Source organism: Lepidochelys olivacea (assembly GCF_965140295.1).
Source record: "Lepidochelys olivacea isolate rLepOli2 genome assembly, chromosome: 11".
In the NCBI taxonomy this organism is placed as follows: Eukaryota; Metazoa; Chordata; order Testudines; family Cheloniidae; genus Lepidochelys; species Lepidochelys olivacea.
This window is the reverse complement of record NC_140421.1, coordinates 10,093,522-10,119,148: the sequence shown is the minus strand read 5'-3', so window position 1 is coordinate 10,119,148 and position 25,627 is coordinate 10,093,522. Positions and strand designations below refer to the sequence as shown.

The following is a 25,627-nucleotide window of genomic DNA, read 5'->3' as shown; positions in this document are numbered from 1 at the left end:
TGCAGAATTGGGCCTTCAATCTTTGACCCTTAATGCATTTTAAGGAGACCAGGGCCTTACTGGGGTTATACTGATGTAAAACTGGAGCCAGGCAGTGTTGACTGCTGGATGTTGCACACCTTTTCCCCTCCTGGATTGTTCCAATTCATATAAATAATCCCCTGCTGGGTCTGCAGGGTCAGGCCCCAGTTAGTACAAGTGGTTTATTATATCATTTCATGAGTCTACAGTAATTTTAATGGCGCACACAAAAACAATGAACAACTCTTATTATTTTGCCCTAATGTTATCATGATGGCTTGGTACACAGAGAAGTTTGGAATGGTGCAATTTGGCATCTGAAATGTACAGATTCATATCACATGTTAAATGTATCTTTTATGAGTTTGGAATGATGCCTGTAATTTAAACTCAGAGTGTGCGACATCCTCTGCTAATGCTGCCAAGGAGCTAAAAAACATTTGAAAAAGGAGCTTTTGGAGGAGATGCGGCTTTTAAGAAAGCCTCATTTGGCCACTAGCCTCTTCCTCTTGCAAATCAGTTGTCAGTACGCAGCCTGCTGATCGCTTCCCTAGGAAAGTGCTCCAATAATTTTCAATTGCTTTTTACTCTGCATAAGCCCTGAAACTCCAAACTGCTTCCAAATTCAAAGCTCATAAAAATGTAAATGATCCGATAATTTCAACTTGAGTCTGCTCAGTGTGGCTGGAGCTTGTCCTTCATTCCACCACTTTTCGGGGAGGAGGTGGGGGGGAGAAGAGGAAGAATAAGGTCCGTTTATTAGTGCTTCACTTTGGAAGTGAGTCAAATAGCATCATAGCAGAGCACTTCAGCAGTCGCTGAGCTGATTCTCAATGTATCATAAAAAAAGATTAGGAAGGCAAGAAGATTGCCTTGAGGGGAAAGAACCAACAGAGTCATGGTAAGAGGAGATTAATATGAAAAGAAGCAAAGGGCATAATCCTGAACTGGGCTCTGAAGAGTGGGCTGGGTGACCGAATAGATGGTTTTGTATATCCTTTACTCACTGGTGAGACATAGCTTCCTCTGGGGTGGAACCCAGCAGCTGTTCAACAGCGCACAGAACATTAGCTAAAACATATACAGAACCATTGCAGCTATGCAATGGTTTAGAACAGGAACTGAAGGTAAACATCAGACCCAATTGAAATTGCAGAAGAAATGAAGGCAAGCAGAATGCAATTATCTGGGAACTAAGTAATTTGGTCATCTCTCATGAAATGTGCCCTGAGTCTGGACAGCATCCCTATTTAACACAGCTCTTAAGCACATCAAGTTAAGCTAAGAGTTGTCCAAAATAGGACTGGGATTAAGCACGTGTATCAGCACTTTCCTGAATTGGGGCCACAATGGCCACCTTTGCGATCAAGGCCTGACTTCTGTATCATTTGAAAGATGAAAGTCTCTTTGAAAGTCTATTCACTATAAATCTGCCTCATCTGCAAAGTATTCTAAGAAAATGTGCTGAGAGCACTGTCACAGCTAAAAGGCTGTGATACGCCCTTGCCACCTGAGACCGCAGAGCCTGGGGGAAGAGGGGGCACCTTCCTGGCCATTTTGCTAGACCAATAATTATGAGCTTATTTCTAGCCCGAGCAAGAAAACTTGTCCTCATACAAGCTAGAAAAATTGGATAATTATATCACAGTTCTGCTAAAATAGCTATTTCCCGAATCTGGTACTGAGGCACAAAAGAAAAGACACACCTTTGATGAAGTTAAAAAGAAAACTACACGAGCAAAATAAATACCTGATGCAGTGTTCTGCCTTGCTAGGCTGAAAACTGAATAGGATAATAAAGTGCATCCTTGTTTAACCCTCCGCAGGGTGCCTGGAATTTTACAGAAATTGTTGCAACATTTCTCCCAGTGGGGAACAACTGAAGCATAGGATGAGATGCATCAAAAAGAGCTATATCCTAACCTGAAGGGGCAAGGGTATAATGTAATACCAAATGCCCAGTAAGGTTTTACTACTTAGCAAGGAGTCTGGGTCTATGGGATTAAAACATAACCAGTTCTTTAACTGTAGCTTATTGAAATAGGTCATGAGGCTGCAAAGCCCACTAAAAACTCTGTACATGAGACAGATTAGACTAGTGGTTCTCAACTTTTTTTGGACCAGGACTCATTTGTAAACATTGAGGGCCAGTCCCAATGCTGTAAATAGCTAAGTAGAAAATACACAAGTATTTTGGCCCCGAAAGATGTATTACTCTCTACACGGCCCCATCAATTCCTCCCGCCTGCTGCCTTGCGCACACAGCCCTAGCCCTGTCACGGACCCTGCAAGGGCTGTAGCCTCCCTCTGCCTTTATTCCTCACCCACCGCGTGGTGCTCTGTACAGCCTCCCCAAGAACATGGTACCAGCCTGCAGTGGAGTGCAGTCCTGGAGCCTCTATCTCTGCCCCCTGTTGCCCCCAATGTTCTGCTGGGTGCTGTGCCTAGCTGCCCCCAAGCTGCCCAACTGTGCCAACTTCTCAGAAAAGGCCGAACGCGGCATGCCCCAGTCCTGGCTCCCAAGCGAGCCCTGCGGCACTACCAGCAGGGCTAGAATGTGCATGGCCAGCCCCAGCTGTACTGCAAGCGCCCAGTGCATCGGGCAGGGCGCCGCGGGGCCCAGACACCTGCGGAACACCAGGTGCATTGGCTGCAAGAGCACCCAGTGGGGACTCTCACCTTCCCCCAGCTCCCCTTGGACGCCAGCCCCTCAGGATTCACGGTATCTGCCACTGCCTTCTGAGGCAGGAATAATCCCCCTTTCTTTCCCCCAGTGCTTACCAGCTGCCCCGGGTCAGGAAGGGGCTGCTCAGGAGCATCCTCCCTCTCGGAGCTGCTGCAGCCCAAGGCCGGGTGATGAAGGTAGGGACGCTGAAAGTTACTGGGGCTGGGTGGGAGATCGATGAAGCTCCCTCCTGCCAGGCTGCCCTTGCTTTCCTTGTCTGCAGATCTCCAGCTCCCGCTCTCACACCTGTCTCCCCTCATCGGAGCCGCCACATGTCCTTCGGGTTGCCAACTTTCTAATTGCTGAAAACCAAACGCTCTTGCCCTCCATGTGGCTCCAGCCACAGCTGCTGCCTCTTCCCACCCCGAGTGGTGGAGGCCGGTTACTGTGGCCCAGCCGAACGTTTAGTGTCCAGCCAGCTGTGCTGACTGGACGCTGCCAGATTCCCTTTTCGACCGGATGTTCCTGTAGAACCCTACATGTCCTCTGAGCAGCAGGCCGCTTGCAATGCAGCTGGGCAAAGGTCACCATGCACATGGCAGAAACCGGTGGCTGGGCCAGTGGTGCCTGCCATGTCCCTTCCTGAGCCAGGCAGCTGGGGGGGCTGCGATGGAGGAACGCTGCTCCCCAGTGCAGTCTTTTCTATAACTCTTCACATGCTGCATTCGATTGGCTAATGGGTGGCACCCGCATGTTCAAATAACTTTATTGGTATGCACAGCATTAACATACGGCAAAGTGCAAGAGGCATCTGTTTTAAAAAACTGTATGCACAATATGATCCATTTTTAAAGTTTGCTACCCTTTCGTGCATTCTGGGTTGTGACCCCTGGGTTGAGAAACGCTGAATTAGACAGACAGATTGCACTGTGCACATCTTGTAGGGTAGTTTCTGGGGGACATTTTGTCCTGCAACATTTCATTGCCCATTATTACATGTGGATCTGGAGGTAGAAACCATAAACCAAGACCCCTTGTAATATGTAACAATGGGGGCAAACTGCCCAGAAAAAAAGTCACATGATGAAATCTTCCATGATTATACATAACTTTTCCCGACCTTACTGATGACACGGAAACCTCCTACCAATCATTCCACCAAATTGTTCTTCAGTAAATTCCATCCTATTCTCCCAAATGCCTACATAAATCAGCGGTGTTGTCTCACAGTCTAGTGTACATACTTCCCCCTGCTGCTAAATATACATTTAAAGCCAGTCACAGAAAATAATTTATTGGCTAGAAAAGGTGGGCTGATTTAAAATTACATTGTATTTATTTGTAATAGTGCCTTTAATACTAGGGGAGCTTTCCCAGGCAGTTTTACACAATTTTCAGACCCCTTGTTTGGGGAAAAGGGGGATATTTCTTCAATTTACTAGGAAGATACATTTCGAGTGAGAGGCCAGAATGCAAAAACCCTGTCCCCGAACCTCCTTCCTCTTAATGTGCTCTGTTTAAAAAAAACAACCAAGCCCAACCCACAGTCATGTTATAGCTTTGTTTTCCGGGGAGCGAGCCTGATCTCATTTCCATTACTTGGCATCTCTTTCTTCTCTGCTTCTTCTTTTGTCAGTTCTTCGGGATCCACGGTAACGTAGAAGTATCCCATGATGGAGAAAATGATACACACGGCAAAGAGAAGGCAAGCGAACAAGACAAACTCAGCCCACTGGAGAAGAAAAAGAACAACGCTGTGAGGACCCCGTGCCTAATGTGGAGGGCATCACACTTCATTTTAAAGTGGCTCTTTAAAAGCAGTACCTTGACTTCCAAGAGTGTTTATGATGGAAGTCATGAGTGTCGTTTCTTGCAAGCCACTTAGAAGCCTGCCTTACATATACCATGCTAATTATAAACAGATGGATTATAGATAAAACTAATTGGACCAATCAGATTAGTTTAATTAGGGCTTCTCCTCAGAAGTGTGCCCTGTCTGCTTCCACCCTTTTCAATGAATGGGAACACACTCTAACACCTTATGGGCTAGGCAAAAATCTATTCTGTTCCCCGTGTGTTTGAATTTAGTGTTAAATTTTAACTAGAAATCAATCCCAACCAGAACCTTTTCTGCAAGCCCCACAGGATACTGACAGTCTGCAGAAAACGATAACCAAATCCAACCCCGACTGATCCAGACCAACAGGGACAGCTACCCCTCGGGGGCTAGTGGGGCTCAGTCTGACCAATAATGACACAGTTGTGTTGTGTGACGGGTGGACTGGAGGTTGCAGTACCCTTTGCTGCCTCTGGAGATCTGCTGGTGGGGCTAGAGATAGCTGCACAGCCCCAAGAGGCTGCAGTATGCTTGGCTGCCACCAGCAGGGTGCAGGCAGCCGAGGCAAAACCCAGGGATTAACAGACTTCTGGGAGAGTGCTGCAGCTCAGGCCCACCGAGGCAGGGGATATGCAGCGTTCCGCACATGCCCCCGCTGCCTCTGCTCCAGCGACACTGCAGGTACTGAACACCAGCCACTACGGACCAATGAAATCACTGAGCAGTCTCAGCCCACCTCGGATTTGAACTGCCTGATTGGCTGGGGGGCCGAGAACCCCCTGCTCCTGCTGCGGCCAGTGGGGCGGCTGAGTGCTTGGGAGGAAAGCAATTGGGCCCTAAATCTACCAAATGCTTTGCTAGCGGAGACCTGGTCTTGGGATTCTGCCAATGTCCTGACCCCGATTCGAACGTGGCCAGTCATATTCAAAGCCATACCTGTTCCAGCAGCGCTGCTTGGGCAACAATGAGCACAATGACGTTTCCAAAGGCCACGGTGAGCAGCCAGCCTGCCTGAAGCACTGATTTCATGCTGATGGGAGCCTGAAAAGAACAACCCAGAGACCTGACAAGTGGGTTTCCCTTTGTTTTCGTGTTCAGCTGCTTTCCTTCCCTGTTATTTCCCGGGTTACAGGTATGTGGAGGGGTGGGCGCTCTAGAGACAGAGACAGGACTGAGGTTGGAGGAATTTTCCTCTCTACCATGGCCATTTTCTGCCAGGCCCATGGGTGCAAGGTGATTACCAAAGGGTAATTGTTCCCCATTCCTCCAAGCAGAGCACACCCCTGGTCCCAACCAGTGCCTGGATCATGAGCACAGGGGCTTTCCAGGGTGTGTGTAAAGTGGGTCCAGGATGGGGTGTGTCGGGATAAAGCAGACATGTCTGGGACAGACCTGTGCCCCCTCTAGCCCCGTGGCTGCAAGCCCCATAGATTCATACATTTTAAGGCCAGAAATGATCATCTAGTCTGACCCCCTGCACAGCACAGGCCATAGAATTCAACCCAATCAATTCAACCGCTCTAGCCCAATACCTTGTGGTTGAGTCAGAGCCAAAAGACACCCCATCGTGACTGAAAGTCTCCCAACTGATGGAGAATTTACCACATCCCTTCGTAAACTGTCCCAATGGTTAATTATCTTCACGGTTAAAAATGTGTACCATAGTCCCAGTATAACTTTGTCTAACTTCGACTTCCAGGTGACTAGACCTTGTTATGCCTTTGTCTGCTAGATACCTTCTCTCCATATAAGCACCGATAGACCATGTTCAAGTCGCCTCTGGCCTTCTCTTTGCTAAGCTTGTCTAAGCTCCTTTAGTCTCTCATTGCAAGGCAAGTGTTCTTGCAGCTCTTTCTTGAACCCTCTTAAAATTTACAACATCCTTTTTAATGTGGGGACACTAAAACTGGACCCCACTGCTGTACACAGAGGCTATATAAGTAGATCTTCTTATTCCTACTCAGTATTCCACTATTTATACATCCAAGGACCACCCCCATTTCTCTAGTGAGAATCAAACTGAAAAGACAGGAAAGAGTTAAAAAGTAAGCTTTTAGAGCCCAAATCTCCCTTCCATTACACCCGTGTAACCCCAATAACTGCAGGGAGCGTGCACAGCTGTAAATGCAATGGGCCTACACATGAGTAGCAGCAAGGGCTCATTTGACCTCTAGATAACAGGTCAAATTATCTGCTGGTGTCAACTGCAGTCAGTAGAGCTGCACCAACTTGCACCCGCAGTGAACAGAGTCATTCATGTTATATTTTGGTTGCTGTCTCTATAAAATATGCACAAAAAATGTGAAGAAGAAAATCATCTTGGGGGAAACTGATGCTTTGGCATTTGGGTCCTTCCCCTTAAAAAGTGACTGGCCCAAATTCTGCTTGTTGTTTCAGTCCTGACTTGACGGGAGGTTGCCTGAGTATAGTTTAGAGCAGAATCTGGACCATCTACGTTAACCATTTCCCCAAGTCTGCCTCACAATCCCCAGTTTCTTATAACTGCAACCCAGTAATATTTTGCCCTCCTAAAGCATCCTTCATCCAGGGGTCTCAAGGCACTTTCAACGCTTGACTGAATTTAGCTTCACACCCCTTCTGTGAGATAGACGCATCGCTATCCCCAATGTAAGCTGAAGCACAGAGATGTTACCACTGTCATGCTCAAAGCCTTGTTACAAGTCAGTGGCAGAGGCAGGAATAGAGAAAAAAAGGAGTCAAGACTCATGGATTCTAAACTACAAGCCATCAATCCCAAGTACAACACCTGAGAATAAGAGAACGCTAGTCCCGTAATGGAGAACATCACTTCCCCGGCTGATATTAACAGGTACTGTGGCAATTGCCAAGCAATATGGATACTGTTGGCCAGGATATCTTCCATCTTCCGTGCTTCAACAGGGTTAGCAGAAGTCTAAGTGGGAAAATAAAAAGTCATGTTGATTCGCTGTTGAGATCTATATTACATTGGCTTACATGCAGAATTAACCAAAAACGGGTTTTCCTTTAAAGATTGAAGCAAAATCCTGCCCTTGAATTCTCTAGGTGAATCTGAACTGTGCTCTTCTTCTCTACTAGCAAAATTCTGGGTAAGTCAGGAGGAATCCCAATCTATTGCACAGATCCAAGAGAGGATTATTGTTCTAAACCTCTGCCAGACGGACCCAGACGGTTTATTGTAAATTCATTTACAGCGCTTTTATTTTGTTTTCCTAGATTTCAGGAAAATCTGCTCAAATTTAGAGAGAGAAAGATTTGAGTGGTAGAAAACACTGGGCTACACTGACTTAAAGTCAACAGCAAGCAACAGCAAACTCTGCTTTCAGGTAGGATATTATGTAGAACATAAATGAGCAGAAGATGCACTAAAGGGAGGCAAATCAAGAGAGTGTATTTTAGAAGGCTAAAAGGGGGGAGAAGGGTTCTAAAGAGGATGGATCTATTCTTCTCAGTGGTAGCAGATGACAGGACAAGGAGTAATGGTCTCAAGTTGCAATGGGGGAGGTTTAGGTTGGATATTAGGAAAAACTTTTGTACTCAGAGGGTGGTGAGGCACTGGAATGGGTTACCTAGGGAGGTGGTGGAATCTCCTTCCTTAGAGGTTTTTAAGGTCAGGCTTGACAAAGCCCTGGCTGGGATTATTTAGTTGGGGATTGGTCCTGTTTTGAGCAGGGGATTGGACTAGATGACCTCCTGAGGTCCCTTCCAACCCTGATATTCTATGATTCTAGACCCAAAAGAAATGTCACTAACCCCTTAAAATAACTAGAGGTTGATGAAAGTCAGATGGAGACAGCGTCCCTAGTGATTTACATCTTACAGTTCAATTGCGCTAACATGCCATACATGGTGTGTCGTTCATTTATTTATATAGCACCCATCACAGTGGATCTGGGTGCTGTACAATTCATAGTAATAATTAGAACTGAACTGTGCCTGGAGAGAAATGGCCACTCAGGCAACAGAAAAAAAAATTTGCCCAGAGGTGAAGAGATGGTCATGACTGGCCATCTCTCCAGCTGCCTGTGGCTTCCCTCAATACCCATTTACTTGAAGAGCTGCTGAAACTCTTGGAGCGAGTTTGTTATTTTTATGCACTGGTACAATATTGGCCAACCACTGTGGGGATAAACAAAAGTGAAATGAACATCCTTGATTTTCAATGTCCAAGCTGAAAGAAATGCTCCAAAAAAAGTAAGGAAAGAGCAAAAACAAGGAAAGAGTTTGGAAAACTCTTGCATTTTTAGTAATTTAAGGGGGTGGTGTTAATAACGTAGGTCAAGAAATGCATTTGTTTACAGTGCCTGGACTTTGCGTTAGTGGCCCCTTACTGATGGAGGGCCAAAATTAGGAAGTAAACAAAAAATAGTCATGTTGATTTCTGTTCTTCTGTGCTATAGGCTTGTTGGAAACAATTGGTCTTTGTGTGTAAAGGGGTGCAATCTTTTTTGCCAGATAAGAAATCCCCCAAATACACATTTTAAAAATGGTTAAGGGCTCCCTGAGTCCCCACCAGCCCCCACTTCAATTTGTTTATGTTCCCCCTACCCCCATTCAAAGAATATAAGGGGTTCTCTAAGCAAAACAAACACGAAAAAAGGTCCTTTTCTCAGGGGAAGGATCACTAGATTATTACCGGTTCTGTTCATTCCCTCTGGGGCACCTGGCACTGGCCACTGTCGGAAGATAGGATACTGGGCTATATGGACCTTTGGTCTGATCCAGTATAGCCGTTTTTATGTTCTTATGTTCTCTTTTCCTTATGAGATGGGAATCCAGATGAAACAAAAAGGAAGACACAGGTGGCCTGTCTCTTAGGCAGTCTTTCACAAATCAGCCCTTTGGGCTTAGGCTTTCAGCAGGTCTCCTGCCTTTAATTAAAGTCTACCTCCAGCCACTCCACTTGGGGCATTCTGCTCTACAGCTGGTCCATGCAGTTCCAGGGACGGTGACACCTGAACCTGTGTTCCTCTTGGCTGATCTCTCTCCGTGGTCAGTAGTCTCTGACTGTTCAGCACCCCCTTCCTGTGGCAGGTTTTCCTTTTTTAAACTCCCCCCCTCCCTTACCCTGCAGGCAGAGCTAGCTTTATAGGTGCGCCTCATTCGTGCTGAACAAGCCCAGAAATGCTCATGAGTTTCCTCTCCACCAAAATTAAGGTGCCCCTGCACAGTAAGGCTAATTTAAGTTCAGTATCCTCCATCTAGGAAGAGCAACATCTACCCTAAAAATAATGGGCTGGGCCTGAACTAGTGCTAACCGGTGTTGCTCCATTCAAGTCAATCCAGCTGCACCAGTTTAGACGGCTGATGATCTGGCCCAATATATCATAATGAATCTGTGTCCACTTAGGACTACACAGATATTACTCTTCTGCACAGCACTGACAACAGGAATAAAATCCAAATTCTCGTGCCTCCAAAGCACAGACCTCTACCATTTAAAATGAAGGAGAAACACCATTAGCTGTCAGGGCCTATGATACATAGCTGAAGCTGAGCAGTCCTGATTCCATCCAGTAGAGGGCAGCATTATGCATATATCTGAGTAAGCTCATTCCAACGTGATTATTTACACTATAAAATGACTTTTACTTAATCACACTACTGATTACATGAGTTGCAGAGATAAGAAAAATATCCCTTCGCAGAGGATAAATAAGTAGGCCAAGAGCCAGTTGCTGATTTGCAGAACTGGAGCAAGGTTGTTAAGGTAACCAAAATTGTAACAGTTATCTGAGCAAAAAGATACCATGCAAATGATGCTGTTATTTATTGTGGCAAATGCAGATAGGAGGCACTTCAAAGATTAATGCATAAAGTTTGGAATGCTTGGAATTCAGAGACAGATTTAAGAGTATATTCTCAAGGACTTGGTGAGTGTGACTCCTGATAGCATTTATGGGTTAGCTACATAAATCCCTGTTCATAAAGATGACAGCGTACGTCTATTCCCTCTAGGATTCTATGCCCCATTCTAGCAGCGGCTGGTTATTTTGTGGTTGAAGTTTTTTCCTTAGATCATTGGGCTTTCCAGACATGGACATATCCTATTAATTACCCAATAGAGAGACTTTATTACCAGGGAGTAGCTAACGGCACTTTGCTAGCCGAATCACAAGATTGTGGTCAGAGACAGAGAGAACAGTTGAGCAGTGTGTCCTGTCAGGTCTGGTTTATCTGTATGGCTGTGTGCTGGAAAGGCTTAAATAGTAACTGATCTGATCACATTTATATACTTAGCCTTTGCCAACCAGAACATAACGGAAGATCTGAGCAGGGGCAATCGGTCAAAAGGATCTGCATGGCTCAGGGGGTGCTCAAACCCCAGCAAGGGGTGGCTTATTCATGAAACTCTTCCTTTGCATTACTCAACCAGCCAAGTAAAAAGGCTTTCCTTACAGCCCAAATTTACTACATAGACCCCTGCTGAGGACTGGAAGGACAGAGAAAGGTCTTTCCAACCTTACTCACAGTTTTGCACCCTGCCCCCATCTCAAATCCATAAGACATGTCATAGTGGCCTAAAATTTGGTAGGTTAGGTCTGGGGACATGGTAGAATGTTTCTGCAAAGTGATGTGGGCAAGCGATTTCCATTAGGACAGTATTTCAGTGATCACACATAGACAAGACCAGAATGTCTCATCCAAAAGATGGTGTCTCCAGCAGCACAGTGCCCCCTAGTACATGCTGGGTAGTATTAACTCAGCGCAAACAGTGTTGCTTAGTGAAACTGCCAAGAGCAATTCATGGGTCACATGGTTTTCTTTGGAGGATTCCCATCCAATGTACTGGCCAGGCCTTACCCCTTGTTTAACTTGGAAGATCTGATAAGATGACAGCTTGTGGTGGGATGGCTGCAGGCTGCATTAATTCACATGGTACCAAAAATCTTCCTTAAACTCCCATTGACCCACATGTAAATCATGCCTTTAGATGGCCAGGGCAAAGGAATAGTTAGCAGTTGCCAGTGGAAGAGCTAGAGCACTGACAGATAGGGGCTGAATGCAGAATGGAAACAACATGTTAAAATAAAAGGGTAACTTACGTTAGTTATAACAATGGTGTACGATGCTCCAAAGTCAAGCAGGCCTAGGTCCAGGCTGAATTCCTCAGCTTCGGTATTGCATTGTACATTGTATCTTGATACAAGGACAAAGTACAGTATTTCCTGGTTAGTTTCGTAGACACAGAGCACAGCCATTAAAAATACTCCTGAAGTGGAGTTGGGGGATTGAATAGCCTACAGTTGTAGTCATATAAATCTCCATGGGCTGCTCTAGAGTTTTTCCTATTGCTTTGAGTTTCCTTCCTTTTAGGACTACTTTGTGAGTATTGGTTAAATTCAGCTTATGGTACATTAAATTCCTCACAGTTTTTAAATGATTTCTGCTTCCATCTGGCACTGATCTCCTTATTTCCTAAGTTTATTTTTCTTCCAAATTAAATCCCGCTCCTTCAAGGTGTGTGGACCAGACATTTCAGAAGGGCCCATAGAGTCTTCAGCTCTCTTAAGAAAATGAGCTCTCCACCGCCACAATCTAGTTAACCATTTGCTTTCTAAAGAACAGGACTTGTCCACAGCAAGAAGAATACCCCTGAAGGCAAGTGAGATTTCCATTCAGATGCACAGGGGCTGGACACAGTCACCAGCGTGGTGGCTGAGTCTCCCTAATTTCGGCAACAAAGCTCTTGGGCAGAGGTGCTTAGGAAGGGGGAAGTTGTGCAAACTTTTTTTGAACCGAACAGGTGTTAGAGTAATGGGCACCTTAGAAATACCAGCGTATTCAGTTCAGGCAGTGCTGCCAAACCTAAAGCCCAGCTGAGATGGGGTGAAATACCAGCATGGCATCTCCCACCCAAGCTCCAGCACTATGTGGTGTAGAATATGAATGGCTATGGTGCCGAGAACTCAGTGCTGATTATAGCTTGAGCCTCACAGAGAATCATGCTTGTTATCATTGGTCTGGCAGGGGCACCGTGCAGGGCTCTCTCATCCTCCTGTTTAACAGATAACCATCCCTACAATTCCCCTAGCTAAAATAAGATACTGGGCCAAACTGCTATGTCTTTACTCTGGTAATGGAAGTCCAGATTATGGATTTCAGAATTTGCCCCCCTTCACTGTATCCTAATCATATATCACAAGCAGTAACAGCCTTGAAGAAAGAGCAAGTCTTGGCATTGCCCGGATGCTGAATTAATCTGGCTACAGATCACACAAAGGGACCTTCATCTGCTGGACACCCCATGGAGTAACAACACTGCTTCCCTCCAAGTCTATATGAATGGGACAAGGCTCTTGTTCTGCTCTCCACTTGGCCGACGTGTCTGCTCTTACAAATGTAGTGAGCAAACTGGGAGATAGTGCTAAAGGACCTTCGTATCAGCCCGAGAGAAGCCCCACCTAGTCTGAGGGGGGAATGAACTTCAGCTTTAGACGTTAGCCAAGTTAAGGAACCTTACTTTCCTCTCTTTAACTTTGTGTAATTTGCAACACCGTAGTTCTTATCAACACTGATGATCTGGTCTTTGCCAATGGTGATGTTGACATCTTGGTCCAAAGCATTAATGAACCTGCAAGGAAGCCATATTTTATTATGGTGTCATATGAATCTGGAGAAATACAGCACCAGATATTTAACATGAGCCACTCAATCTCTCCTAATGCGCTTTATACCTTTGTGACAGGGTCAGGCCAGATGCCTACAGGAGAGTGATAGAAGGCAGATATATTAGCCCCAGGGTAAATAGGTCCCTTTTCCCTGGGTAAGGTAACAGGGAAGGTTCCAGAACAATCAGAAACTTTCTGGAAACAATTAAGACAGACAGGCTGATTAGAACACCTGCAGCCAATCAAGAAGCTGCTAGAATCAATTAAGACAGGCAGGCTAATCAGGGCACCTGGGTTTAAAAAGGAGCTCACTTCAGTTTGTGGTGTGTGCGAGGAGCTGGGAGCAAGAGGCACAGGAAGCTGAGAGTGAGAAGGAGTACTACTGCAAGACTGAGAAGTACAAGCATTATCAGACATCAGGAGGAAGGTCCTGCGGTGAGAATAAAGGTGTTGGGAGGAGGCCATGGGGAAGTAGCCCAGGGAGTTGTAGCTGTCATGCAGCTGTTACAGGAGCCACTGTAGACAGCTGCAAACCACAGGGCCCTGGGCTGGAACCCGGAGTAGAGGGCGGGCCCCGGTTCCCCCCATCCCTCCAACTCCTTACTTGATACCGGAGGAGTTGACCTGGACTGTGGGTTCCACCAGAGGGGAAGGTCTCTGGCCTGTTTCCCGATCCACTAGGTGGATCAGCAGAGACTGCGGGGATTGTTCTTCTTCCTTTCCCCCATGCTGGCCAGTGAAGAGGCTAACTGAGTGAACAGCAGATCTGAGCCACGAAAGTGGCCAAACTGAGGGCTGCCATGAACCTCTGAGGCGAGCAAATCTGCCAATAAGCGCAGAACCCACCAAGGCAGAGGAAGAACTTTGTCACACCTTTTAATTGTTTTGGCCTGCCAGATGCCAACATTTAAGCCTGGGCTGTTGCCCACCTATTCATTCTATGATTACTGGTTCCCACCCTCATATAATTTAACCCCTTGTTTTCCCCAGAGTTGACTGCCACTGCACCCCCTTTCTCCCCGGTGAGCTGACTGTTAGAACTTGCAGGCAACCTCTGCTGAGACACTTTCATGGACTGACTGGCAGGGCCGCTCCAAGAGAAGATTTGACCTCTTCCAAGGAAACTAGGCCTTATCTGCACTAGAAAGGGTTTACCAGTGTAGCTGTTCTGGCAAGTTGACATGCAGTTCATATTGGCAGTGCATTTGCCGGGATAGCTTATACCAATTCCGACTGAAATAAGTTATACCAGCAAAAGGACTTTTTGGCCAGTATAACTGTGTTTACACTAGTGTTTTTGCTTGCATTTTGATGTTGGTCATGGGTGTGACTTTTTTTCACGCTCCTAACAGACATGGCTATTTCAGCAAAACGTGTAAGTGCAGATCAGGCCTAAGCACTGGAGCTGGTTATAATTTTTTTAAAACAAAAAATGGCTTTTTCATCTACATGGACGTTTCCATAGAAATGTCTTTTCGACACAGTATTTTGGATTGTTTGTTGAAAAAACGACGTTGTGTCAGTTGCCAAAAACTGAAAAAAATGTAGGTGGTCAGGAAAAAAGTCTCAGTAAAGGCAAAAATGTTTGCCCAAACAGTTGAAATTGTTCAGTTTTCAGTTGTCAAAAACTGGAAAAAAATTAAACTGTTTGGTTTTTTTGGCAAATGAATTAAACCAAATAATGTTTTCAGTGAAAACCCCAAACATTTTGAAGAAAAAAAATCTCAATGAAAACTGTCAGAATTTTCCCCAGGAAAATAAAAAACTTCCTGATCAGCTCTTCTAAGCATGTCTTCCTGTGATGTTCAGTCATGACTGACACTCCCGCACAGTGGTTATGAAAATGCTACTAGATACAGCTAACCCACAAAGCAATGAATGATATACTCTACTGGGGCTGTGCACTAAGATATCTTGCCATGAGTAACGTTTGCCTTCAGCAGAGAGGTTCTTCTTCAGACCTTCCTTCCAACAGGCACTTACACTGCAGAGTTTGAAATCAGTACACAGTTTTACAGTACTCAGTGCTGCTTCTAAAGCAGCCTGGGCACAAGGGGCAGGCCTCGGGCTGGGCATTCTGGAGATGGGAGGAAGGAAGTGGGAGGAAAGGGGGTGCTGCCAGGGCAGATCAGAATGTGACAGATTGTCAATATCCTGTAATGTACTAAACAGATCTTATAGATTTAAGTTAAACCTTATTTAATTTGGATTAAGACCTTTGGGGTATGCAGTGTTAAAAATGCAACTGTGTATGTGCTGTTGTGACATTGTATGTACCTGCTATAGTAGTGAGAGGGGAGGCTAAAGAACTTTCTCCATTATCAACCTTTTGATGTCCGTCCCTCCCCCACACCGGGGGGAAATGCACATACTCGTTCAAACTGGATTCTCCAGAGACCAACCAGGGTTTAGATAGACTCAGGGCCATCTTCCTGGTCCAGCACATGACCAGGCCCCCATACCCCGGAGGGCCCCAGTCCTTAAGGGAGGATTGGGAGGAATTGACCTTCTTGGGCCTCATAAGACCATGTGCTTGTTCTGATCTGAAGCTCTGATGAGCTTTTAACCACAAGGATGCCCCTTGGGCGAGGTATGAAAAGACTGCACTTGCCAGAACCCACATGAGAGTTCGGATGAACTCTGGGAAGCTTATTAACCTGCGTGTAGGGTTCTTTCATGGTTTTTAATTTGTTTCCTCTGTATTGGTTTCACCTTAGGAACAAAGGCTGGCTTAAAGAGCTGTGTGGTGACTTAGATCTTATGCTGCTATCCATCTCTGAAGAGAAAACAAGGAAGTATCCTAGGGCAACTGTCTGGCCTGGGAATACGCCGGTCAGAAGGGAGAGAGGCGTGTCTCCACCCAAGAGAGGCAACAGCCAAGTGTGGGTGCCCTAGCTGTATCACTGAGAAGAAATGCCCTGAACTGTGACACAGCACTTATGTACAACTCCAGCCCTGAAGCCGGGGCGCAAGTTAGGTCAACTATGTGCCAGGGGGCAAAACTGAGTAGGGGAAGTGCAGGCTGCCTCTCATTAACCTCAGTGCCATCCTGGCAGTGGTACCAGCACTGAATCCATCCCTGGGGGCCTGATTCTCTGCTGCCTGACACCTTGTATAATCCCTTACACCTGAGCAACATGGAGGTCAAACTCTGCCATCACTTGGAATGGAGAATTCTGGTTTGGTAGCGGTAGACAGACGCCTGCAAGGGTCAATGACTGCACAAGGTACAGGAGAGAAGAGAATCAGTCCTGAGCTGGGTTGGGATGAATGATCATCGTGGGTTGGGCAATTTCCAGAGCATCAGTGACAGGCCCAGTTAGCTGGTGCAGTTTTCCAGCCTGCTTGCTCCCTGGTGCTGTCAGGTCAGGTGCAATAGAGGGCTATAGTGTCCTCCTCCTTCAAAGGGACAAGAAGGTAGTTGTTGTTTTTTTCCCCCATCTCAATCCTGAACTTCTTAGGAGGTGACTGCTAGTAATACCTGATTCTGCATGGCAAGTTTGATGGGAATTTTACAGCTCACCAGGGACTGAGCCAGAGCGGCTGACACCTGAAGCCTCCTTTCACTCAGGAATATTGATTGGATTCAGAAGTGAGCTGTAGCTCACGAAAGCTCATGCTCAAATAAATTGGTTAGTCTCTAAGGTGCCACAAGTACTCCTTTTCTTTTTGCGAATACAGACTAACACGGCTGCTACTCTGAAACCTGGCTGAGAAGGGCATCCAAGTTCCATTATCTCTAAACCCCATTAGACAGCACCATACAAACAAACCAAAAGCAATTCCCACCTGACAGCTGACAGCCCCTTGGCTGGTTTTATTGCCAGGTCTGCAATCTAGAAATAAATCAAATAAATAATTACTATTGTTGCCATTCAAACGAGGTGCAGGGGAAAATGTAGAAAACAGGGGAATTAGGAACCTGATCCAAAGCCCACTGAAGTCAATGGGAATCTGCAATAGGCTTTGATTCAGGCCCTAGTGATGAAATCCTGACCCCACTGAATTCAATGGCAAAATTCCCATTGACTCCAATGGGGGCAGGATTCATAGATTTTAAGGCTAGAAGGGACCATTAGATCAGCTAGTCTGACCTGCTGAGTAACACAGACCACAGAATTTCACCCGATTACCCCTGTATTGCGCCCAATAACATATGTTTGACACAAGCATATCTTCCAAAAAGGCGTCCAGTCTTGATCTGAAGATATCAAGAGATGGAGAACCCACCACTTCCCTTGGTAGTTTCCTCCCAATGGCTAATCACCCCCACTGGTAAAAGTCTGTGCCTTATTTCTAATTCATATTTGTCCGGCTTTAATTTCTTGCCATTGGTTCTTGCTATGCCTTTCTTTACTAGATGAAAGAGCCCATTCGTCCCCAGTGTTTTCTCCCTGTGAAGGTGCTTATACACTCTAATCCAGAAACCTCTTCATCTTCATTTGGATTCACTGAACAGGTTGAGCTCTTTAAGTCTCTCACTATAAGGCATTTTCTCCAGCCCTCAAATCATTGTTGTGACTCTTCATTTAATCATCATTTTTTGATCACTCTATGCAGCTCCTTGATAGGACCCCCAAAGGGGACATATGGAGGTCATGCAAATACACTCTGGCGATGAGAATCATAGCAGCAATTCTAAGATTAATTATAGATTTATAGATTATAGATATATTAATTAATTATACTTCCTCTTTATTTGAGGAAGGTGAACTGGGTGTTCAGGGCTGGGAAAGACAGAGGAAAACACGGTCCCTACCCAAATGGGTAATAAAATCATAGGGACAGATCCTCAGCCAGCATCGCTCCATTGATGTTCCGTGGCCATTGAAGTCAATGGAGCTATGTCAATTTACACCAGCCAAGGATGTGGCCCGTACCATACACAAGGTGATCAGAATATGGGTTTCTCTCAAAATAGTGCAAACGTTTTACATTCCCCACCACCAACACACACACTCTTTCTCTAGATTAGGCTGAGTTTCTCAGGGCAAGGACCTTGTCTTCTGACATGCCTATAAAATGTCTATCATGTTTCTGGTGCTGTATGCTTCTCTATACATAATAAACAAGCAGTCATAACGGATAATAAACACATGTATAATAAATAACAACGGCATTTATTTAAATGGTGGATACATGGGAAATAACATAGCCTTTTAGTGGGGCAGACCAGTTAAATTATTATTGGCTGTAATCAATGCACCCTAGACCTGTTAATTTCTTTATCTACAGTTCAGGGGCTCCAAAGATGGGAGAACATCATAGAAAGCTTCTCCAGGCTGGCTCTCACGAGCAAAGCCCCACAGACCTGTGTCAGCAATGGGCAAACCCAGCAGTCCCTAACGACGGTGAGATATGTCCTGCTCTCAGTGCCAACAGCCCAGTTCCACTGACATCATAGAATTTAGCCAGTGAGAAAGCTGGCGCATTGCCTGCAGTGTAAATGAGAATATCATTTGGACCCCAGGCTTTAGAAAAATAAGGGTCAGATACAGCTCAGAAGTGTGAAATTTGCACCTGTATTCCTAGGCTGGTGAACTGGATGGAGGGGTGCCTCTCTCTGAGTGCAAACCCTGACCCCTGGCTTCTACCTCTGGGGTAGGGGGCAGGTATAAATTCCAACTGAGGCTGCATAGCAGCCCTGTCAGCTGATGCTGCCTAGGTAATGAGCTCATTCTCACAGTCAGCCTTGCCCGGCTCCTCCCATGTTTCTCTTGAATTTGTGGCTGTCCTGGGTAACTCAAGCCCCAAGGCAGAGTAGGGCTTGCTGCAAAGGTGCCAAGCTGGCCCTAAAATTTACAGGCGATGCTGAGGAGCACTGAATCCTGGCATGTTCAGAGCTGCTCTTGAAGCTCTTCCGAGCACATGTCCAACATAGTACTACTTCATTCTTTTAAGGGAGAAGATGACAGAGTTTTGTGCTGCCAACTCTTGTGATTTTGTCACGAGCCTTGTAGTATCTGATGTTTTTTCTTAAAGCCCCAGCTTCCAGAATCAAGAGATCTCATGAGAATTGCATGTTTGGGTGTTTTTTTTTTTCAAGTGAGTTTCTAGTCCTCATGTTTGTGGAGAAAAGCTGAGAACAGACCTGAATGCAGCCTAAAGGCTCCAAAACCCAGAAGACCAAGAGAATGAACTTCAGATGCAAACTGACTTTTTCTTTATAATCTCCTGATATTTAAGCCAATCTTGTGATTTTGAGCATTCTAATGCACAATTTTCGAACACGTGGGGCTGGCAACACGGAGCAACAAGGCTGAGGACTCCCAGGAGGAAGCGGGTTTCAACCCGAGGCCAGAGTCCAATCACATTTACCCCGAGGTCAAATCCGGAGACTCTCAATTTGCTTCAGTAGAGTTTCTTTGGCTTCATATAGGTGATCAGAATCTGGCCCATAGTGTCCAATATACATCTCCAAGGCCATTGCAACAATTCCAGCACACCAAGCGGGCTCTGCTGCCGGCGCAGAGAGAAGCTAGTGTAATCGTTTGTCCTGTTCAGTAAAACGAATGGGCCTTCTGTGCGCTTTTATTAAAGACGTGTAATAACTAAACTGACAAACATTCTACTGATGTTTTCATTCTATGTTGGGCCCCAGAGTCTCTTTTTAACGTCATTGCTGTAAAGCAGCTCAGACGCTCAGCTTCCCTATCTTCTGCGGCTCTGCTGCCTGGCAGGCACTATTCTGCTCTCTCACTGCAGCATACACCAGTTTAAACAGTGCCCAGCAACTCGGATGCCATAAAAGCGGCTAGTTCATTGACCACCAGCAGAACTGAGCCCAGATTCAATGCTGCTAACTGAGAAGTCAAGTTTACAGCATCTGAGAGCAGTCAGACAGACTCTGCAACTGAGTGAATGAATTAATGAACCCATTACCCCATCTCAGCCATTCAATGAATACTGTATTTACACTTCAGTCTTCACTTACTAAGTGGCTTGATAGGATTCCCTCTGACTTGCAGACAATTAAGCTGTATACTGATTTTTCCTGCACGGTGTGGTTAAAAGTGGAAACTGATCCTTGGAACTGCAGATCAAAACGAAAGTTTTGTTGTGCACCATCCAACGTTAATTTTGAATACTCAGCTGGGTCCTGCAAAAAGAAAACAGGCTCTGTTAGATATTTTCTTCATAAGAAAAAAGATCAAGTTCTTCCTGGGGACCTGCAATCCCATTCTGACTTCCAGGAAAGTTGTAGAGACAGATTAACAGGGAGGAAGGGTTAAGGTTAGCTGAAAGTATCCCAGCCTTCTTGATAAATGGCCTATGTTGACCTATGTGCTTGATGCTAGTCCACCCAGAGCTCAGAGCGACTCCTCCAGGTTCAAGACTACCCGCTGCTCAGGGCATACTATCTGTGCTTGCTGCTACTCCAGGACAGATCTTCCCCTGGGCTTGTTGCACCACTCAACAAACTCTATAGCTACAAAAGAAAAGTATGGACAGTCAGTGGCCGATGCATTACCATGCTGAACACCTAACAAGGCTGGCACACAATGTACTTGGGATCCTGAAAGGAGAGAGAACTAAGCTGCCAGGTTCAAGTTTAAATAAACCCCCTCCCCTCCTTTTCTTTTATTCTTTCCAGGTAAATACATTTAAAAGCTAAAATCCAAATCCGAGCAGTGACATTTGATTTACGTCTAAGCAATGAGAGATGCAGACTGAATGTGGGGTTTTTTTTTTCTCCTGCACGTGTTCATCCTGGGACAATTATCCTTTATTCCTAGTTATAGGTGAATGCAGTTAGCCATCTGTTCATCTTCTGCTTAAATGCAACTCAAAAATCTCTGTTTAAATTTTGCCACCGAAGACACAGTGCTCTGTCTCCAGAAGGCTCCGTGTCACTCCTTCCAGGCAGGGCTGGCTCAGGGACTGCAAGGTAACAGCTTTCTGAGTCTCTAAACATATGGGAATGGGAATGCTTCCTGTTTCATGTGGGAGCCGCAGGGCCCCATCTGCTGAGATGACACCTGAGCTTTCTGTGCATTCGGATGTCTATGTAGGACGTATTCCATTTAGAAGAATACAAATTTGGGCTAATATTTGCTGCATATATTATTTGAGGTGCCATTACATTCCTACTGCCACTGTCTAAGGGCTTCATCTAAGGCCAGTGACGTCACTGGAAAGAATCTCTTTGGTTTCAATGGACTTTGCATCAGGCCCTTAACCCAAAAATATATTCTTACCTGAAAAGCCGCAATGGGTTGCTGAAATAAGTCTTGGCCCGGGATTGTCACTTGAATACTGTCATTTGCCAAATTCAGGACCTGAATTAAACTTTCTTTCGGACCAGGCGGGGGCAGTATGGTTTCCTGATTAAAACAAAATGCTTTAAGTGCTAGTTGTATCCTTTATTATGCTGCTTAATACCACTCAGCTCATAGCTGTAGTATTCTGCTTCTCTGCAGTGATGGTGGTGCCAGGTTACCAGTTCCCCCATCCTCTCCTCTAGACAAGTTGCACTGTGAGACAGAGGATCATAACTCTGATTTAGGAAGAGCTTACTTGGTAGGAACCTCACTGCCTGATCTACCATTCTTTGGAAAGGTGATCTTCACACCCACCTCCATCAAATACACCAGAGACAATGTGTAGCTGGGATACTTTTCCTGGATAGTTGGAGCCAAGCTGATTTTCACACTGTACATTTCCCAAGTGCAGAGGTTTAATTGGATTGTGTATTATCATGTTAGATAGAGAGAGAATGATAGTGATGCCCATAGGTAGGGTTTTTGAAAGCACCCAGCATCAGTCTAACTCTGTTCCCATTGAAGTCAACAAGCATAACTCCCATTGACTTCAAATGGGAGCAGAATCAGGCATGCTGAGCACTGTGTCTCTATGTCTATAGGAGATATTTCTAGATTACACATACAACACCACAATATCAAAGGGCTATTTATATATGTCTTTATCTATTGATAGAGAGAGAGAAACAAACAAACATACATGTACTTAGATCCTTATTGGAAATAATTTGCTAGAAAGAGCTTTTCAGAAGCATCTTGCATTATTTGCACAGCTAAAGCCAATCAGCACCATCTGTTTTTAACCAGCACACCCTACTTTTAGATGACTGCAAAGGCTGCTGTAATGCCTGGTTGGTTCTGATTTTTTTTGTCTGATGTTATAAATCAGGTATCTTTGATAGAGATTTGAATGGCAAAAATGCTTATGGGGTCTGTTTTCCACACAAGGGTGCAATGCCTCACCGGGAAATAACCACAAACTGGGACCAATGCTCAGACAGAACTCTCATTGATTTCAGTGACAGAGTTTTGCTTGGAAAAGGACTACAGAATGGGGAGAAGAAATGAACCCACAAAATCTCATTTCAGCGAGTGATTTGCCAATGATTTCATGAGAGCAGCAGTAAATAAAAGCCCAACTCTATGGGCCATAGCAAGTTAGGGATTACTCTGTGTCAAATATATCTTGAGAGGTTCGGTCTTTTATCAGTCTCAGTGGAAGTTTTAAAAATTAATTCCTTATTAATATTTTATAAAGGAAAAGATCAACCTATGTCTGCAAAGTACCTGCCATGCTCAGCCTAGAAACAACATATAGTAGTAACATGTATGACAAACATACAGAAATTGCAAGCTATTTGAAAACACCCAGAAAATAGGACAACCTTGTCAATTACAAATGACTGTAACTAAATAAGTCTGAGTATATTCAAACCCATTATTATTGAAAGAATTATCCGTGCAAACAAATCTAATCCTAATGTTTTTGAAAGGAACAAAACCATCCCTACTTAAACACAGACAGGATAAAACATTAGACAGAAGATAGGAAACACTACCTATTTGGAATTAGCCACTAGTGTTAATTAGATGTTTGTAAAGCACATTGACAATAGAAAGCACTATATACTATAAACTAATACAGATGATTGGCACATCATAATGGCAAAGATTAGGAGGGGAGAGAAGCAGACAAGGTGATAAGTATTATTAAAAGTAATAGTGTGTTTCATTGTAAAGCATATGTTAATGAAGGAGATCAAGCTGTACAATAGTTACAAGGAGTATTATCCAATGGACATTAGTAAAATAGCCCAATGGAAGCTATGTATCTATGTGGATTTGTATGTATCTCCACATGTGCAACTGCTCTGTACTTACATTTGCTTTGATGTCTACAATGGCTGCAGCTGCAAATGCCAGACCTGCAAGGATCATACCTGTTGCCATTTTTCTAATAGGCCTGCAGAGTGAATGGAAGAGATTTCATTAATAAAAGCGTAATGTAAAATGTGTAATACCATCCCTCAGAGTCAAAGATATTCCAAAGGCATGTATTAAACTGTCCAAACAAGTGGCATTGTGGATGATGTGCTGTTGAAATTGACAATCTTTTAATTTCAAATTATTCTAATATATAGTACAAGTCTAGCACTGAGGCCAATTAAAATTGATATGGCATGAAAAAAGCTCTTTGCTTGCAAGTTTAATATTATCTTGTTCCGAGCTCTTCTAGTGGGAATAGATTCTGGTGTTATGTTAACTTGTAATTTTGGAAACACCACAAATGTTCTATCTTCAGGTCCTTTTGGGGAAAGACAAAACAGGTAGCAGGCTATTTAGCTACAGACTTCAAGAACAAAAATTTAGTTCACATCATCAAAACTTCCAACTATCTGCATTATCTGTGCTGTTATTTCTCATGCAAATACATTTAGAGTCTGATTCAGACCAGGCTTACTGTACTTTGTGTAAACCAGGAGTAATTCCCCTGGAGTCACAGGAGTGATACTGTTGTGGAACCAGTTCAAGTGAGATCTGAAGTCAGGTCCAGGCTGAATATTTAAATTAGCACTAGACCAAAACAACTCTGGATGCTTAGGCTGTTCAAAATCCAAATGTAGATCCAAACAATCCATAACCAAACAATGCAAATGGCCCGAGATCCAAATTTCCTGAATGTTGGGCTGTTGGAACTCCAGCTATGAAGCCAAATTTTCAAGTTTGAGCTTGTCTGTGTTAAGTGTAACAAAAAACACTTGGTTTCAGAGTAGCAGCCGTGTTAGTCTGTATCCGCAAAAAGAAAAGGAGTACTTGTGGCGCCTTAGAGACTAACCAATTTATTTGAGCATAAGCTTTCATGAGCTACAGCTCACTTGTTCACTCTTTATGCTGTTGTAATGATGAACGCTTTTTGGCCCTGATCCTGCATTAGGTTCTAGCAATCCAGACCCCTGCAGCCCCATGGAGTCTTTTGGGGACCCTGCATAGCGCAGGGTATGTGCTAGCAGATGTGAGTGTAAGACAGGGAATTGATTTGTCAGCACCTGTGTCTTGGGGAAGGAAAGAGACTGAGTTTAAATCAGAATTATTTTTAGAGGATTCTTTTTAGATACAATATAATGCTAAGATGGAGCAGGGTCTGGAGCATGGAGCTTTCTCTGGTCCCTGCTGTGTGGCAGAGCTTTTAATCTGTATGTGAATTTAGGGCTCATGAGTGGAATGGACGAAGAACTGGTTATAATGTGGCTAGATGTCCGATCAGCTCTGCCAGCGTAAGGCCCTTTGAGGCGTGGTGGTGAAGCGCTGCTCCAGTGTGTGCTCCAGAGGGCACCATGTCTCAGGAGAGTAAAACGCTTCCTAGCTCTCTGAGGGGCTCATGGGGGAGTGTGGCCGTGACTCCACTCTGGAAGAGGGCACAGCTTCTTGTCCTCACTGCGCCTTCCAGCTCTGGTCACACAAGCAACTTGCTCTCTGAGGACCTGATCCAAGGGCCACCAAAGTCAATGGAAGACTCCTGAGAGCAAGGACTGCCCATAAGTTTCGCTCCCTTCCTCCCCAGAGGGGCCAAAGTGGGGAAAGCCTCCATCAGGCCCTAAAACAGGAGGTCAAATATTTAGAATAGTACAAGAGGGTGCAATGAGGAGCAGTGGGATAAAATTAAGAAAGGGAGTGATGAGACTGACTGCTCGGGAAAATTCATGGTCAACAAGATCTGCTAGCGCCTGGGACACTCTGCTGAGGCTTGAGGAATCCCTGTTTCATGAGACATTTACACTGGATTAGACAAAGCCCTACTGAACGCTCAGTTGGGAACAATCCTGCACCCTTAGTAGGGAACAACCCCCTGGTGCGGAACTGGAAGAGCTGACCTAATTGCTCTTTTCCCTCTGTAACATCCAGGAACTATGTGTTAGCTTGGTGATGTTGACCAATGCAGGACAGAAGGCTAAGTTAGAAGCAAGAATAGGATGCGGAATGAATGGAAGCTTAGGAGTCTTGTCCACCTGATCTCGTATAAACGTATTTTTCTGGGTGGGGGGGGGAAGCTGCAAAGGAATAAAAATGTGGCAGAATGCACTGCCGCTAATACTTACGTGAAATTAATTCTGCACATTTTGATCAGGGGGTAGAGCCCAAAGTCAAAAACTGGGATGAAGATCAGAATCAGGAGTGGGTTCAAGACCTGCAGCACCAATGAATGGGAGAGATTAGACAATACGAAGTGATT

At 44.9% G+C, this 25,627-nt stretch overlaps 1 protein-coding gene across 3 annotated transcripts in view; it reads right to left on the bottom strand.

Annotated features, from left to right (window-relative positions):
* Nucleotides 1-3,964: 3,964 nt before the first annotated feature.
* SLC15A2 (solute carrier family 15 member 2) overlaps nt 3,965-25,627 on the bottom strand; it is a 69,960-nt gene continuing 48,297 nt past the window's right edge. For all 3 annotated transcript variants that reach the window (XM_084643543.1, XM_084643542.1, XM_084643544.1), the window contains 10 exons: nt 25,494-25,582; nt 23,278-23,359; nt 21,334-21,459; nt 20,070-20,234; nt 16,925-16,971; nt 12,988-13,098; nt 11,570-11,663; nt 7,291-7,437; nt 5,460-5,564; nt 3,965-4,418 (listed from right to left, as the gene is read on the bottom strand). In XM_084643543.1, coding sequence (XP_084499669.1) covers nt 4,239-4,418; nt 5,460-5,564; nt 7,291-7,437; nt 11,570-11,663; nt 12,988-13,098; nt 16,925-16,971; nt 20,070-20,234; nt 21,334-21,459; nt 23,278-23,359; nt 25,494-25,582 — 1,146 coding nt within the window. In that variant the 3' untranslated portion in view covers nt 3,965-4,238. The remainder of the gene's footprint in view (nt 4,419-5,459; nt 5,565-7,290; nt 7,438-11,569; nt 11,664-12,987; nt 13,099-16,924; nt 16,972-20,069; nt 20,235-21,333; nt 21,460-23,277; nt 23,360-25,493; nt 25,583-25,627) is intronic.